We start from the raw sequence: 14,551 nt of genomic DNA, 5'->3' as shown, positions 1-14,551 counted from the left end.
ATCGGTACAAGCAACACCTACTGTTTTTAGCAATCACCATTGCTAAATGGGATATTGCCCACCAATGGAAAAGTGAGCCCCCCCCTCCCCGACGACTGGCAGGTGGAAAAGGGCCATCGATGATTGTATGCATGCCGCGATCGCTGTGTTTCAAGCTCATGCCAGCCCCCAAAAGCATAGAAAAATATGGCTGCGCTGGGCGGATTACCGGGGCATAGAATTACCCCCCTTGTTGTCCCTGACCTGCTGATGTTCCCCTGATGCGATTGCTCATTACACAAGCTTGAAAATCATCCAGCTCCTCCGGACCGTGTATTCAATTGGTTGATTATAACCTAGTGGGATTTGAGACAAACTGCGCAATGTTGTTTTTGTTAGATATGCAAGTTTTCCAGAAGATACGACTAGATGTATACACTGTCATATATTTCCTACACACTGTATCCTTGGGGCCACAACTTGGCATCTACCGTGTAAACTCAATAAAAAAAATATATTGTTTAAAAAAGATGTACACGTATGGCCACGGCCCATAATGTACCATGAAAATTAAATAAAATATTTTGTTAAAAAAAAAAAGTTAACAGCCAAAAAGAGATTTTTATGGCAACATGTGCATTTTTTCCATGCTATAGGTCATTGCAGGAAAGATTCAATATCTGCATGTTTCTACACAATCTGAACCACAGCATTTTCTTTTAAATCCGACTTACATTACATTGATTCCAATACCTTTTTTGCAAAAAAATACAAACTGCTTTTGAGTATGTTTAATTTCGCAATACAGATTCTGCGTTTCTTCTTCTTGTCCGCAATGAACATGAAAGAGCAAGGCACCAAGAATTTAAGAAGTTTATGGGAAAGGATGTTGTGACCATGTATTACAAGGTATAAAATAGTCTAATGTACATTAAAAGGATATCGCAATTCACCTTTGAGTTCCTTGACCTTATAAAGAAACCTTTGGCCTCGGCCCTCTATATGGTCACGAAAACTACTCAGTGACTTGCAATAGGCTTATAATCTATGGCAGGGCTACTTTATCCCATATATCTTACTGCCTTATTGCATTTAATTTCTGTTTGAACTGTTAGGGATGCTATACATAAATATAAGCAAAAATATTAGCTTTGGTGTGCCACTCATATCTTGATATTATGTCAGAACGAAATTGAGCGCACACTAAACAAAAGATATGTTGAATTATGACACTGTTTAAACAAAACAATGTACGTGTGTGTATAATGATGTGTGTGTGTGTGTTTTACGCTATAGGGACTTTGTGGGATCCACATACAACGTGGAGGAAATAGGGTTGAATTCCAGTCGGTGCAGCAATTCAGCCAGCATCCTTCTCAGATAGAGAAAGTGCATGTGACTGAGGTCAGTGCTTTAACCCCTTGTGTGCCACGCCCTTTCCCCGCCGTGTGCCGGCCGTTGCATTAGCGGGCGGGGTTCATGACGAGCTGGACTCGTCATGGGCACAGCGCAATCGCGGCCCATGACGAGTCCAGCTCGTCATGGGCACAGAAGGGGTTAAATGAGAGGGAGAGTACCGGCACTTCTCAATAGAGACGCAATACTTTTAATTGGAGAGTACCTGCACTTCTCAGAAACAAGCAGGTACTCTGTTACAGAGTACCTGCACTTTTATTTTTTCATTTCAAGAACTGACTGAGGTAATTAATATGACCTGGCGGAAGGTAACCTATTCGGGGACCGTTTTGTTAAAGATGTATCAAAGTACGTGGGAACATTCACCTCCCTGGATAAGGCGCAGTCATGGATCAAGCGTGTGTTTCAACAAGGCCTTTTTAACAGGGCTGGACGAGGCAGGGGACGCTCATCAGGCCGTGGATATACCCAGGGTCCCCCCAGGGGTGACTATGGTGGAGGTAGAAGTGATTGGGACTTGACTAGAGGAGACACCATCTACCCCACTCGTCGCCGCTTCAACAAGCGCCGTTTACAGGGAGGAGAAAACAGAGCTGGATTCTAAGTGCAGAATTCCTCAGGTAAGCCTGTTAGAAGTTTCTCTACTTCCATTGGGGGGTCGGACGCAATTCTGTGTTCAGAATTGGCGAAGCTTAATGCAGGATGCATGGGTGCTTCAAACAGTTCAGGGGTTCCAATTGGAATTTTACGACTCCCCATGTCAGGACGCGTTTCCCAAATCTCTCAATTTTTCCCAACAAGAAAACAGTTTTATAGACTCCGAAATAGAAGAATTGCTGCAGAAACACGCGATTGCGCCATGCGACGGCAAGCCTCGCGGTTTTTGCAGCAATGTCTTTTTGGTCCAGAAGAAGGGGGGTGGACACAGACTGGTTCTAAATATGAGGGAGTTCAATCAGTACCTGATTTACAAGCATTTCAAAATGGAAGGGATCCATTTTCTGACGGATCTGCTGAAGCAGGGGGATTGGATGGTCAGACTAGACCTCAAGGACGATTACCTGTCCATTCCCATTTTCCCTCCGCACCGCCATTTCCTTCAATTTCAATGGAAAGGTCGGTGGTTCGAGTATTCGGCACTTCCTTTCGGGCTTTCCTCAGCTCCTTGGTGTTTCACCAAGGTGATGAAGTCAGTGGTGGCCCACCTGCGAGAGCAGGGTGTGTGCATGATTATTTATCTCGACGACATTCTGATCATGGCGCAGAGCCAGGAACTGGTGGTTCAGCATCTGCACATGACGATGTCTTTATTACAGAGTCTCGGATTTGTAATCAACCACGTCAAGTCGGCCCTAGTCCCAGCACAGATGACGGAGTTTCTGGGGTTTGTGATAGACTCCCAGAAGGCACAATTGAGTCTTCCCAAGACAAAGCTCAAGGACCTCAAAAAAGTGATTACTGCTCTTCTCAGCAAGCAGACGGTGTCTCTCCGAGTCATAGCCAGGATAGTAGGTTTACTAGCGTCATCCATTGAGGCAATTTTCCCAGGGCCACTGCACTACCGAGCATTGCAGAGATTAAAGATCCAACATCTGCAGAAGGGTCTAACGTACACCGACTTGGTTCCACTATCCCAAGAAGTACGGGAAGAGATGCAGTGGAGGCTGGGCCGCGTGGAACGGCAGAGCGATTTCCGGCTCGCAACCCGAAGTAATTATCGAATCCGACACCAGCCGTTGGGGTTGGGAAGCGCGTTGCGGAGATCTCCACAGGAGGGAGATGGTCACCCCAAGAACTTTCGTTACACATAAATTGTTTGGAACTCCTAGCGGGTTCTTTCGCGATTCGGACTCTATCTCCCAAGCAGAGATCTTGTTGCATCCTTCTGAGGATGGACAACATCTCAGCGGTGAGATACATCAACAAACTAGAGGGAACAAGGTCGTCCCTTCTACTAGAGATTGCCAAGGATTTTTGGCATGACTGCCTGAACCGGCAGATCACGGTTATAGCGGAATACATTCCGGGCCAATCCAACATTGTAGCGGATTGGAACTCGAGATATCTCAAGGACTACAGCGATTGGCGACTGAGCCCGAATGTGTTCCAGTGGTTACAGACACTATGGGGGCAATGCCAGACGGATTTGTTTGCATCCAGGCTGAACCGGCAACTCCTTCGCTTTTACAGTTGGAGGCCGGGCGAAGGTGACCGACGCATTCTTTCAGGACTGGTCGGGGAATTTGAATTATGCGTTTCCTCCGTTCCTCTTAATACCCAGAGTCACATCACACATTTACAAGCAACAGGCGGAGGTGATTCTTGTGACACCTCTGTGGAAGTCCCAACCCTGGTTCCTGGTTCTATTAGAGATGAGCTGCTACCTTCCCAGGATGCTTCCTTGGTTGAAGTCCCTATTGCTGGGACCTCACGGGGAACAACACCCCTTACTTCTAGCGGGGAGATTGTCCCTGATGGCATGGAGGCTTTCCGGCAACAGTGGGAAATGCCGGGATGTTCAGAGACGGCTTCGACTTTCATCAAGCAAGCTTGGGCTCCGTCCACCAGAAAACGATACTCTTCGGCATGGAAAGTCTGGATGAGTTGGGGCCTGGAACGGCACTTGGATCCCGTTGGTGCAGACTTACCCCATACTGTAAATTTCCTTTCTGACAAAGCAGCCGGGGGTTTAGCCTACCGGTCAGTGAATAATTTTCGATCAGCCATATCGGCAGGTCATACTCAAGTAGACGGGAAACCTGTTGGTATGCACCCGGTGATATGTAAACTCCTTAAGGGCATAAGAGTAGCAAATCCTCCGAAACCGAAATACTCAGGTTTATGGGATGTCTCACAAGTAATTTCATTATTTAACAGCTGACCGGCGAATCATCTTCTATCCCGGAAGCAGTTATTTGCCAAATTGGCAATGCTTCTATGTCTTTCGGCAGGCAGGCGTTCTTCAGACGTGCGCGCTTTGGACATTACAGGTAGAGTATTTACTCCGGAAGGAGTTTCTTTTACTATCACAGGCCGTACAAAAACTCTATCTAGACTTATTGATTACAATGCCTTTCCCGATAATGACAAATTGTGTGTGGTGCAATGTTTAAAAACATATGAAGACTGTACTCGTTTGTTGAGGCCAGAGGGTTCTAACCAACTGCTTATTGCGGTGCAAAAACCTTTTAAGCCAGTGTCGGCTGCAACTATTCCTAGATGGCTTCGATATGTTATGAAAGAAACTGGTATTGACATTCAGAATTTTGGTGCACATTCAGTGAGTGGTGCCATGGCATCGAAGTCTTATATGTTAGGATCTAATATTCAAGATATTATGCATTGTGCTGATTGGTCGTCAGAATCTACTTTCAAACAATATTATTATAAGCCGGTGGGAGATATAACATCTGTGGTATTTAATAAAGCGTTAAGCTAGCATAATCCGAAGCCTCCGGTCCTGTAATAGAATCAAACATTTGCTAGCATTCGCGCCAAGAACTTTCAATTCTATTAAGGACACAGAGGTGAGGATTATCCCACCCGGCTATGTACAAAGTTATTGTTCATACTCCAGCACGTCTGAAATGCAGATATTACGGGTTGTCCATATATTTTTTCCTAGGAGCAGACAAGAAGTCTGAGTGAGAAGTTCTTCCATTTGAAGAGTATCGCTGGATCCTGATCCATGTTAATTTCCATTTTGGAGGATGTTCTGAAGTTATTTGTTGATTCATGGACTGTTGCAGTTCGAGCAAAGAAAGAGGATGATGGGATTGCACTCGGGGCTCTTATGGAGGGCCAAAGGGGCGTTACCGATGCAAAGCATCATGGACAGTGTAGTTTATAATAACTAATTGAATGTTTTATTTGGCAGCTGTATTATAACAGTAAAGAAAGAGATGGCATAATCCTCGCCTCCGTGTCCTTAATAGAATTGAAAATTCTTGGCGCGAATGCTAGCAAAGTTTTGATTCCAGATTCAGTTGAGGAATTCCTGAACTGAGATCCTGTCTGGCCAGGAGCAGGACGTCGTGGGTGTTACCTCCGACTAACCTAGCGTTTGAATTCAAGCTTTAATGGTCATCACTTCTTAATATATTGGCAAAACGCGGACCCTCAATCATCCTCCTTTACCTCACGTCTCCATTCGCAGACACCAGGCACATTCCATCTGCATTTTCTGGAGTGGATTTGGTTTTATTTCTACTTTTAGATTCAGCACAGGCATTGTGGTTTGCGCTGTCCTGCTCACTCGCAGGTGGCCATGAGCGAGCACCAACATCCTAGCGTGCAATGTTGGCGTCCAACCTGTCGGCCATATTGCTTCAGGGCAATTCTGACGTTGTGTCAGTTGCTGCGCTGACTGCTCCTAGCGCTTGCCTTAAGTATCAATAGCTCCTCACAGTACCTATCCCAATGATTGCTTCTTTCATCACTGCTTAGGTAATTACGGTTACAATTACTGGTGGAGGTTGACAAGGTGGTTTGGCTTCCTAACAGTTATTTTGGTGAACATTTTCCTACTTCTACATATTATTACTTTCTGCAGCTGCCTTGAATACATCTAACTTTAAGTTACAATGCAGCTTTCTGTGGCATGGTAACCCCTCAACAAGTCACCCAGCCACCTCCTTTTTTGGCCAGACCTGGCAAGCCAACCTTCAAGTGTTCACAATGGCTTAGACTCTTTAAAAATCCTAAATAGCCACTGATACAGGTAATTACAGCCCCCCGATGAAAGTCTGCATTATTGTATGGCAGTTTGGGTCTCACAGTGCAGGAAATATTTGACAAGTTGCCTCCCATACAAAAGCCTGCAGTGCAGTCTGGGGATATTCTATGGAATATATATGTTGAAGCGATCGAGCAATTACGAAAACAATTTTCAGAGTAACCTAATATTATGTTAGAGCGCCATCATTTTTTCAAACATAAGCAAGCTGAGGATGAAGGAGTGGAGGAACATATTGCTGCAGTTAGGATCTTAGCGTTCGTGATTTTGGGTCGAATGTAGACACAAGTATATGTGATCAATTTATGTTCAGGTGCTCTTCCCCAGATGTCAAGAAAGATTACTTAGTTGCCGCAATCCTACGCTTAATAAGGTCACTGACCTTTCAAAGGCATTTTACTATCTCTTAGAAAGTTCTACATGCTAATGCTTCGTTGAAAGCACTGCCTGCTGAGGAGTTGTCAGGCTCAGCCTGTATGTTTGGTGAATACTTAAAACAGAAACTATAAAAGGTGTGCAGCAGAAAATGCCAACTGTGTGTATCAGTTGTGGTTCTAAGAGCCACATCAGCAACTTTACATGATGCCCAGCCATTGGGAAATGTTGCCTCTCTTGCAAGAAAATGGGTTACTTCCAGACAGTCTGCAGAAGTAACATGAACATTACTGTCAGAATTAGCAGTGTGGATGCTGAATGTTAGACTTGGCATCTTTTGGTGTGTTTCCCCTGAGTTTCTACTTTCTCACCTCCCGGTTTTAACTCTGTTTTTGCTGGCGTAGTGTTTCTCTGCACTTTTCTCACTGCTGATCAGTGGTAAAGTGCAAGTGCTTCTGTGTTAAATTGTGTTATGGATTGGTGTTTCCATGATTGGATATTTGATTTACTTGTTAGTCCCTAGTAAAGTGCACTGAGTGTGCCAGGGCCTGTGAATCAAATGCTACTAGCGGGCCTGCAGCACTGATTGTGCCACCCACGTGAGTAGCCCTGAAAAGGTAACTCAGACCCGCCATTGCGGCGTCTGCGCACAGTTTGTAACTGCCATCCATGTCGACTTGGCCAGTGCACACACTTGCCAGTCCCTCACCTTCCCTTTTCTTACATGTCAGCCCCCCCTAAGGTAGGTCCAAGGTACCCCTGTGGGACGGTTGCAGTGTATGTGAAAGGTAGGACATGCCCTGATGTGTGTGGCATGTCCTGATAGTGAATTACAGCCAATTTCGTTTTTCGCTATTGCAAGGCTACCTATTACCCATAGGACAGAATGGGGAGTTTGTTTATAACATCTTTTAAACATAACTGACCCAGGGAATTAGGTAGGAGAATAAAGTTTAGTATGCCTGAACTCAGAATCTAAAGATGCATCTTTTAGTGAAGGTGATTTTTAGGTCTCGCCTAGCGATGCAGTGCATGCGCGCTGCTCGCCTTGGCGAGCTCTATTGTTGCCGCTTTCTGTGCCGAAGGGGGATAGGACATGTTATGCGCCCGGACAGGCGATGTGCACGTGCACGGCGCGCGCCCGGACAGGCGATTTGCACTTGCACGGCTCGCATCGTTTGAGCACAACCCTCCTGCCCCGCACTTTCACGGCAACAGCTTGTCATGTCAAAGCCACCATTTAGTGTTTTCCAGTCTGCTCTCACTGGCAGTACGGTTTATCAGACAGGCTTCAGGGACCCAAGCATTTCTTAACCGATCACGAAGGCCCGGGTCCTTGGTGGCTCCGGCTTCCTGCCACTATTTGTAGTTATTTGACCTTTTCGCAGCAGATAATCCACACAAAAAGCCCTAATTACTTCTCCAGGTTTGAACAGGCCAGCAGTGTAAATAATCAATGGCTCTGATTTACGCGCGCCGCAATCAGCAGCTTGCGGTGTTTGGGGAACATTTTTTCATTGACCTGACCCCGCCCCCCCCCCCCCCCCGGCGATGGACACGTCCGAACACTTGGGATCCTGCTATAATCACGAGCTGACCTTGTCTTTCGCTGCTGCTATTAAATACTACTGAACATGCTTCCAAATTTGTGTTTTATAACTCTGACCTAGGATTGGCATTACTGTAATTTTTTTATTTTCATTACATTTACATTTTCAGCAGCTCTCACGTCTTGTTAAAAACTGCTTCACGTTTGACCGTCGGTGGGAGCCCCACATTTTGTGCAGCTCGAGTGAATCTGTGCATTGTGGGGTGAGAGGTGCGCTTAACAGATGTGATTTCTTTATGCAGGGTGTGGGCTAGTATGGCGTGTTAGGGATACTGCGCCAGAAGTATGCCTCCAGGGCAGGAGACGCGCGTAGCTTCTAAACATCAACAGCACGAGATGAACTGATGTGCTCGTGCAAGGTCTGCAACCCAGCAGCTCTATTCATTGGCTTGGAAGTGGTGCTGCAACGAGGTGGTTGAGGAGGACCAGTTGAGGCTGCACGTTAAATACAGCACAGAAGCTAATGAGGTTTTCAAATACTTTCCGACCTCCACACTGTGCTGGTTGGCTTGCCCATGCTGCTGCTTGAACTTCAATTTGTTGTTGAATACAGATCCATGCTGCTTGTATGCACTTAGTTACATTGTGTGCACTAGTTCACGTTCTGTCTCTAGGCACATCACCATGTTCGATATGAAGAAAGTTATAACTGTGTAATGTAAAAATTTTCAACAGCAGCCACAATAAGGAAGCTATATACATTATGGACATTAATACTGTTCTGCTGTCAGAGTGCAGTGCGTGTCAGTTATCTGCTTTTATGATAAACATCCCGGTGATTTTAAAAATGTTACTAGTAATACCATATTTGAGTAAATAATTCAATGCGGGCACTTTCATTTCTTTAACAAGCATGAGCCCTCTTAGAGATTCATGGGCCCAGCGTGTAAGGGCAGCTCTGAACTGTGTATGTTTAAAGTAGTTTCTTATGACGCCTGTTCAACATAATTGATGGACACAAAACATTGTTTGAAAAAATTAGTTTTCTAATATGATATAATGATATCAACATTTTGCAATAATTCTTTTGATCAATGCAAATGAGTCATCAACAAAGTCATGAGGTGGGCGGGGTTTGCGAGTGTTTGTCTCTTGAAGTGATTGAAATACATTGGTAGGAGGGAGAGTCTAATGTACTCTTAAAATACCTTCATAACTGTAGGAGTGTGATGCTTAGTAATTGTGTTGTTACTGTATTTGGCAGTGCTGACAGTGGCAATGGGCAGTGCAGGCGGAAATGACATCCTAAAGAGAGCCCTGGCACTTTTTTTTTTTTTTTAAACAAATTAAGAACAGGTTAAAGTGTGAGCAGGGTCAATAAAGTTACATTCATATATACATATATTTTGAGTGCTTCGTGGACTCCATAAGCGGCGCGTTACAAATCCCCCCCTCCCAATTAACCTAATTTAATTATGCACAATAATTCACTTTTATCTCTATTTGCCTTAAGATCAATTAGGAAAATGAAATCCATTTTCAATGGAACTTAAATGTGAACCTCGGCTAGGCTTGATTTGCTTCAGTTTTCTGAGGCTTCCACTTTTCTTTTGGCATTGCAGATCGTAGAAGGCAGGGGTTTTTTGAAATTAAGATAAATCTGTCAAAGACTTGCTAGTTGAAATCTTGTGAGTCTCCTTGTAAATGTAAAGGCGAATCCTTTCTATAGCCACTGTCGCCCTACTCAGGAAAACTATACATGAAAGCTGCCAAATGCCTCCATTAGAAGGTGCCAAATAGATGGCATACCCCACAAAGGGGGAGAAAAAGTATTGACAAACTTAAGAATCTTGATAGCCGAATACAAATGATGGGAAATGGTGATCACCAAACTCCTCCTGAAGGAGCAGGAAAGAGAAATGAACCAGGACAGATATTGGGATCCAGCAGAAGAACCAGCTACAAGGAGCAATAAGCATTTGCAATGCAATTGCTCTCGCATGTGCTAGAGTTTGAGCTATTGGCATTCTAAATGACAATGCCTTTTATTTATGTGTTTTGAAAACCTACAAGCGGTCTGTAAACACCCACTTTGTACTTATAGTCCTTGCTTACGAGAAGCAAGGTTGGCAGTAGAAGAGGCGCAGTTACTGCCAGCCTTGCTTCTCGCAAGCAACCACTGTAAGTACAAAGTACATGTTTACGCAGCGCTTGCAGGTTTTCCAAACACATAAATAAAAAGCATTGTCATTTACAATGCCAATAGCTCAAACTCTAGCAAATGTGAGACTTATTGCATTGCAAATGCTTGTTACTTTCTGTGTTGAAAAATACCACTTTTAGAAAGTAGGTATTTTCTTGCTCAGTCATCCCGTGTGCCTCTGCTGGAATGTGGATTACCTGTCTGGGTTTTGGATGGCAGAAGGCTGGGGAGCAGGAGTGGCTCCAGACAGTCTAGGTGGGTCAGGAAAGGGCTGAATAGACTTGGGAAGCAATTGGGGAAGGGGGAGGAGATTTCCTTGCACCTCAGAGGGCCTGGTCTGCCTTTGACCATGCCGTCTCCACCTTCTGCCAGGAAGTCACACCAGAGAAGGCAGCACTGGTTCTGGCTGGGCACAGACACTCTCTGCCTAAGAGATCAAAGGATTTTGGGATATAAATATTGGGGCCCAGGCCCCTGAACTTTAGAACTCATTCGGACCAAGACGACTGCCAAGAAGAAGAGCCGGAGAAACTGTGAGGAGGAACTACCACTTTGCTGTGTGCTTTGCTGTGTTGGCCTGCAGTGGCTGCTTCTGTCTTGGGCAGTGAAAGGACTGGACTGAACTTTCTGCAATCTACTTTGTGAGTTTCTCCAAGGGCTTAAGGTAGAGCTTGCCCTCTGTTCAAGAAGTCTCAAGAACAGCAAAGACTTCAAGCTCTTCTGCCCTCAGCACCGGGGACTGTGTGTTATGTGCTGCAACAGAAGAAAAGCAACCCAACGACGTCTACGACGCCGCTACCGACTGTGCCCTGAAGGCACCGCAGAAGGCACCGCCACAACGCCGCACCGCGACCCTGGTCTCACCGACAATGCCTGCTGATGCCGCCACCGAGCCGCTGCTCACACTGAGACCTGTGGGCACCGCACTGCGCACCGCCTCACTTCACAACGACGCCTTGGTATCCCCGACGCAGCACCTGCACGCCGAAACCTATGCCGCTGCTTGTACCGTGGTGCGAGGGCACCACTCGTAAAGTTACACGACGCACCGCCCTCATCCCTCACCGCAGCCTTGGCCTACCAACGCTGGTGCTATCGGCTCCAGTTCGTCAGCCGAAGACAGCACTTCAGCAACGACGATGCCCCTGCTTGCACCACGGACTGCCAGCACCGCGACGAGCACCGCATTCACCTTGCACCGCGACCCTGGTCTCACCGCCACCGAGCCGCTGCCCGCACCGTGACCTAAGGGCACCGCATGCCGCACCACTGCCCTTCGCACCGCAGTACGCAACGCCTGCTGACGCCAGCACTCCTGACTCCAACAGAGAGGAGACCGATCTGCAACGCGTGTGACTTTGAGGGCCCGATGACTCCTGCACTAACCTCCGGAACTGAAGCCTGCGGACGCCGTGCTTTCGGAAGCTCAACGAGAGGTCGCCGACGCCCTGCATTTGTAAAAGGTACTGTTTGCGGGTCTTCCTGACACCGTAGCTGGCTGGCGACACCGCGGTTAGCCAGAACTGTTTGGATCTGTTTGCTCACGACGCCGGACGGAGCTATCGACATCAAGGAACTGTTTTCCAAGCATATTTTGATAACCAAAGATTTAAGTACTGTATTGTGGATTTTTTGTTATCGTTTTTGGTCTTGTCCGAAATATATAAAAATATTTTATATTTTTCTAAACTGGTGTGGTGTCCTTTTGTAGTGCTTACACTGCATTACTGTTGGTTAGGTGCAAATGCTTTACACACTGCCTCTAAGATAAGCTGGCTGCTCGTGCCAAGCTACCAAGGGGGTGAGCAGGGGGTTATTTTAGGAGTGTAACTCCCATATCCTGACTAGAGTGGTGGTTTCTGCCTGGCTTTGGCACATGCCCTACCAAAAATCCAATTTCTAACACCGGCAATGTTGTTTTGACCATAGAATGCAATTCTATAGGTACATCCGTTAAGGATCCCACCTGTAAGCTGTGATAGATGATGTTGCATTACAAGTAATGGCTGATTCAGGATCTCAAATTAGCATCCTGAGAGATACTACTTTCCAGGAGCGCTGGCATAGATCTTTGACACTACTGATGTAAACCCGAAGGCATTTTGGCGAGAAAGACAGAGATCTGGGTTTCTTCTCCACCAAAGTGTTTTGCATGGGTAGAGAAACTACCACCAAGATCTATTTAGCCGTGAAAGGTAAAAACATTTTGGGGTGGCGGAATTTGGCCAAAATGGGCTTACTATTGAAACAAGGTCCTGACATGCCTATTGTATTAGGGGAGTTACCCACTGATTAGGTCTGCGGAGTAACAGATCCTGTAAAAGACATTCTGACTCAATTTAAAGAACTTTATTGTGAAGAAGTGGGTAGTGCAATTGGCTTTGAGCACTGCATTAGGCTTTAACCACAAGCCCAAACAGTGGTGCACAAGGTGAGACCGGTTACACTGAGCGTCGGAGAAGAACTGAAACTCGTGTCGCAGGATTTGTGCTCTCAAGGCATTATTGAGCCTTGTGACTCCTCACTATGGATAGCACCCATTGTGGTCATATGCAAGAGGTCTGGGGACATGACTCTGTGCTGACTTGAGGAGCCTAAATGCTAACCTTCTCATAGATTGTCACCTTCTCCCTAGGATTCAGGAGCTACTAGCGAATGGGGGAGGGTTTGGAATACTTCTCTTTGACTGATTTACGGTCAGCCTATCATCAAGTGGCTCCGGCAAAAGAGTCACAAGAGTTCACCACATTCGTTATGCCGTTTGGGGCATTCAAGTACCTGAGATTGCCATTTGGTCTGGCATCTTTCGCCAGTGTTTTCCAAAAGCTCATGGATCATCTGTTTGGCAATCTCAGGGGGGTACAGGCCTACCAGGATGATACCCTAATTTATGCAGACACCATGGAGGAACATAACTGTTTGCTGAGACAGGTACGATCTATTCTTTAACAAAGAAACATGACAATCAGAGAAGACAAATGCAAATTTGCCACCAGTGAACTAAAATATTTGAGTCATACCATTTCTGCATCTGGGATCAAGCCTAAGTGTTTCCTCACCAGGGTCATGAAGGTGGCTAAAGCGCCCTCTAACAGAGATGCCCTGAGCTCCTTTCTTGGTCTTGCAGAGTACTATGATAGGTTTTTTCCCGGTTATGCCCAGGCAGTAGAACCTCTAAGGAGTTTGTTGAGAAAAAGTGAGATATTTCTTTGGTCCACTGTGATGGTTGGGGGTGGCCCCGTGATTTCAATGAGAGACGCTAAACCGTATTTGAGGTTTGGGGGTTCTTTAATGTTCAAGCCCAATACACTTTATAACTGGAACTAGGTCTTGCTCTCCTCATCTGCTGATACGGGAGTCGTCTGTCCCTCCTTCCATGGAGGTCTGGGTCTGACGGTGTTGCTCCGACCGGCATAAAAGGAAGAGAGACCAGATTTTACTCTTTCTGTTCTCGGGGTATAAGGGTTGAGGGGGAAAAAGAGAGTGAGGAGTCACCAGGGTCCGTCACCAACAAACTACTGCTTGGAAACAGGGAGGTTGCGAGTGTGCAGATCACCCAAATCAGTCCCAAGAACAACCCCGTGGCCTCCCCGATACAGCCCGCTAGCTCCCTCCCCGTGGTGTAAGTAAGCCCAGGATCCGGCCCGTACCTTTCCCAGCCACGCTCCTCCGGGCGCGTGGCGGGGCAAGACGCCGTGTAGTTGGCCTCCTGGCACTCCGGCTCCCTTGTTGCTGAGACTTCCTTCTCCTCCGCTTCCGATCTCCACGACACGTCCTCCGTCCACTATCTCGCTCTCCTTCCCTGCTCGCTCTCCGGCTCCTTCTCCTCCGTGGGCTTTTGCGCTGTTCTCCTCGCTGGCTTCCTCCTTACGGGGACTCGTCGCAGCGGATTGGTGCGCTGGGGGTGACGTCAGAGGAGGCGTCCCTGCCTCCGAGGTGAGCCAGGCCGCATTAAAGGGGCCGCCTGCGTCCTGCAGTTGGGGAGGAAAGGCATAGTCACCGAGGGTCCATTACATTCCCTCCTCCTCTCCTGAGACTTTGCGACATCCACTGACAAGCAAAGTGCCTTCAATGAGATCAAGGTACTCATAGAAAAGCCCCCTGAGTGCTTTTCAAGAAGGGCAAACTTCCATTATCACTGTATATGCTAGACAGATGGGTTTGGGGACAATTTTAAATCAAAGGATGTCAGGAAAAGTATGTACGGTGGCCTTTACTTCTAGGTCAGCCAAGAAGTAGGAAAAACAGTACAGTACAATTGGGCATAAAGCATTGGCTTCAGTTGAGGCATTCT

General features: G+C 46.5%; 1 protein-coding gene and 1 long non-coding RNA gene across 3 annotated transcripts in view; one reads left to right on the top strand and one right to left on the bottom strand.

Annotated features, from left to right (window-relative positions):
- The window catches only part of PIGL (phosphatidylinositol glycan anchor biosynthesis class L), a 383,453-nt gene that overhangs the window by 326,604 nt on the left and 42,298 nt on the right, over positions 1–14,551 (bottom strand). The window contains exon 3 of one of the 2 annotated variants that reach the window (XM_085649302.1): positions 14,042–14,228. The exons of the other annotated variant lie outside the window; for it this stretch is intronic. Coding sequence (XP_085505428.1) covers positions 14,168–14,228 — 61 coding nt within the window. The 3' untranslated portion in view covers positions 14,042–14,167. Of the gene's footprint in view, positions 1–14,041; positions 14,229–14,551 lie in introns of those variants that run through there. 2 annotated transcript variants of the gene reach the window in all.
- Positions 1–14,551, top strand: part of LOC146858386 (uncharacterized) — a 176,253-nt gene that overhangs the window by 157,691 nt on the left and 4,011 nt on the right. The gene's annotated exons all lie outside the window — the stretch shown is intronic.

Source organism: Triturus cristatus, chromosome 3_2 (assembly GCF_964204655.1).
Source record: "Triturus cristatus chromosome 3_2, aTriCri1.1, whole genome shotgun sequence".
NCBI classification, from domain to species: Eukaryota; Metazoa; Chordata; class Amphibia; order Caudata; family Salamandridae; genus Triturus; species Triturus cristatus.
The sequence above is the reverse complement of the archived record's forward strand: the minus strand, read 5'-3'. Positions and strand labels throughout refer to the sequence as shown.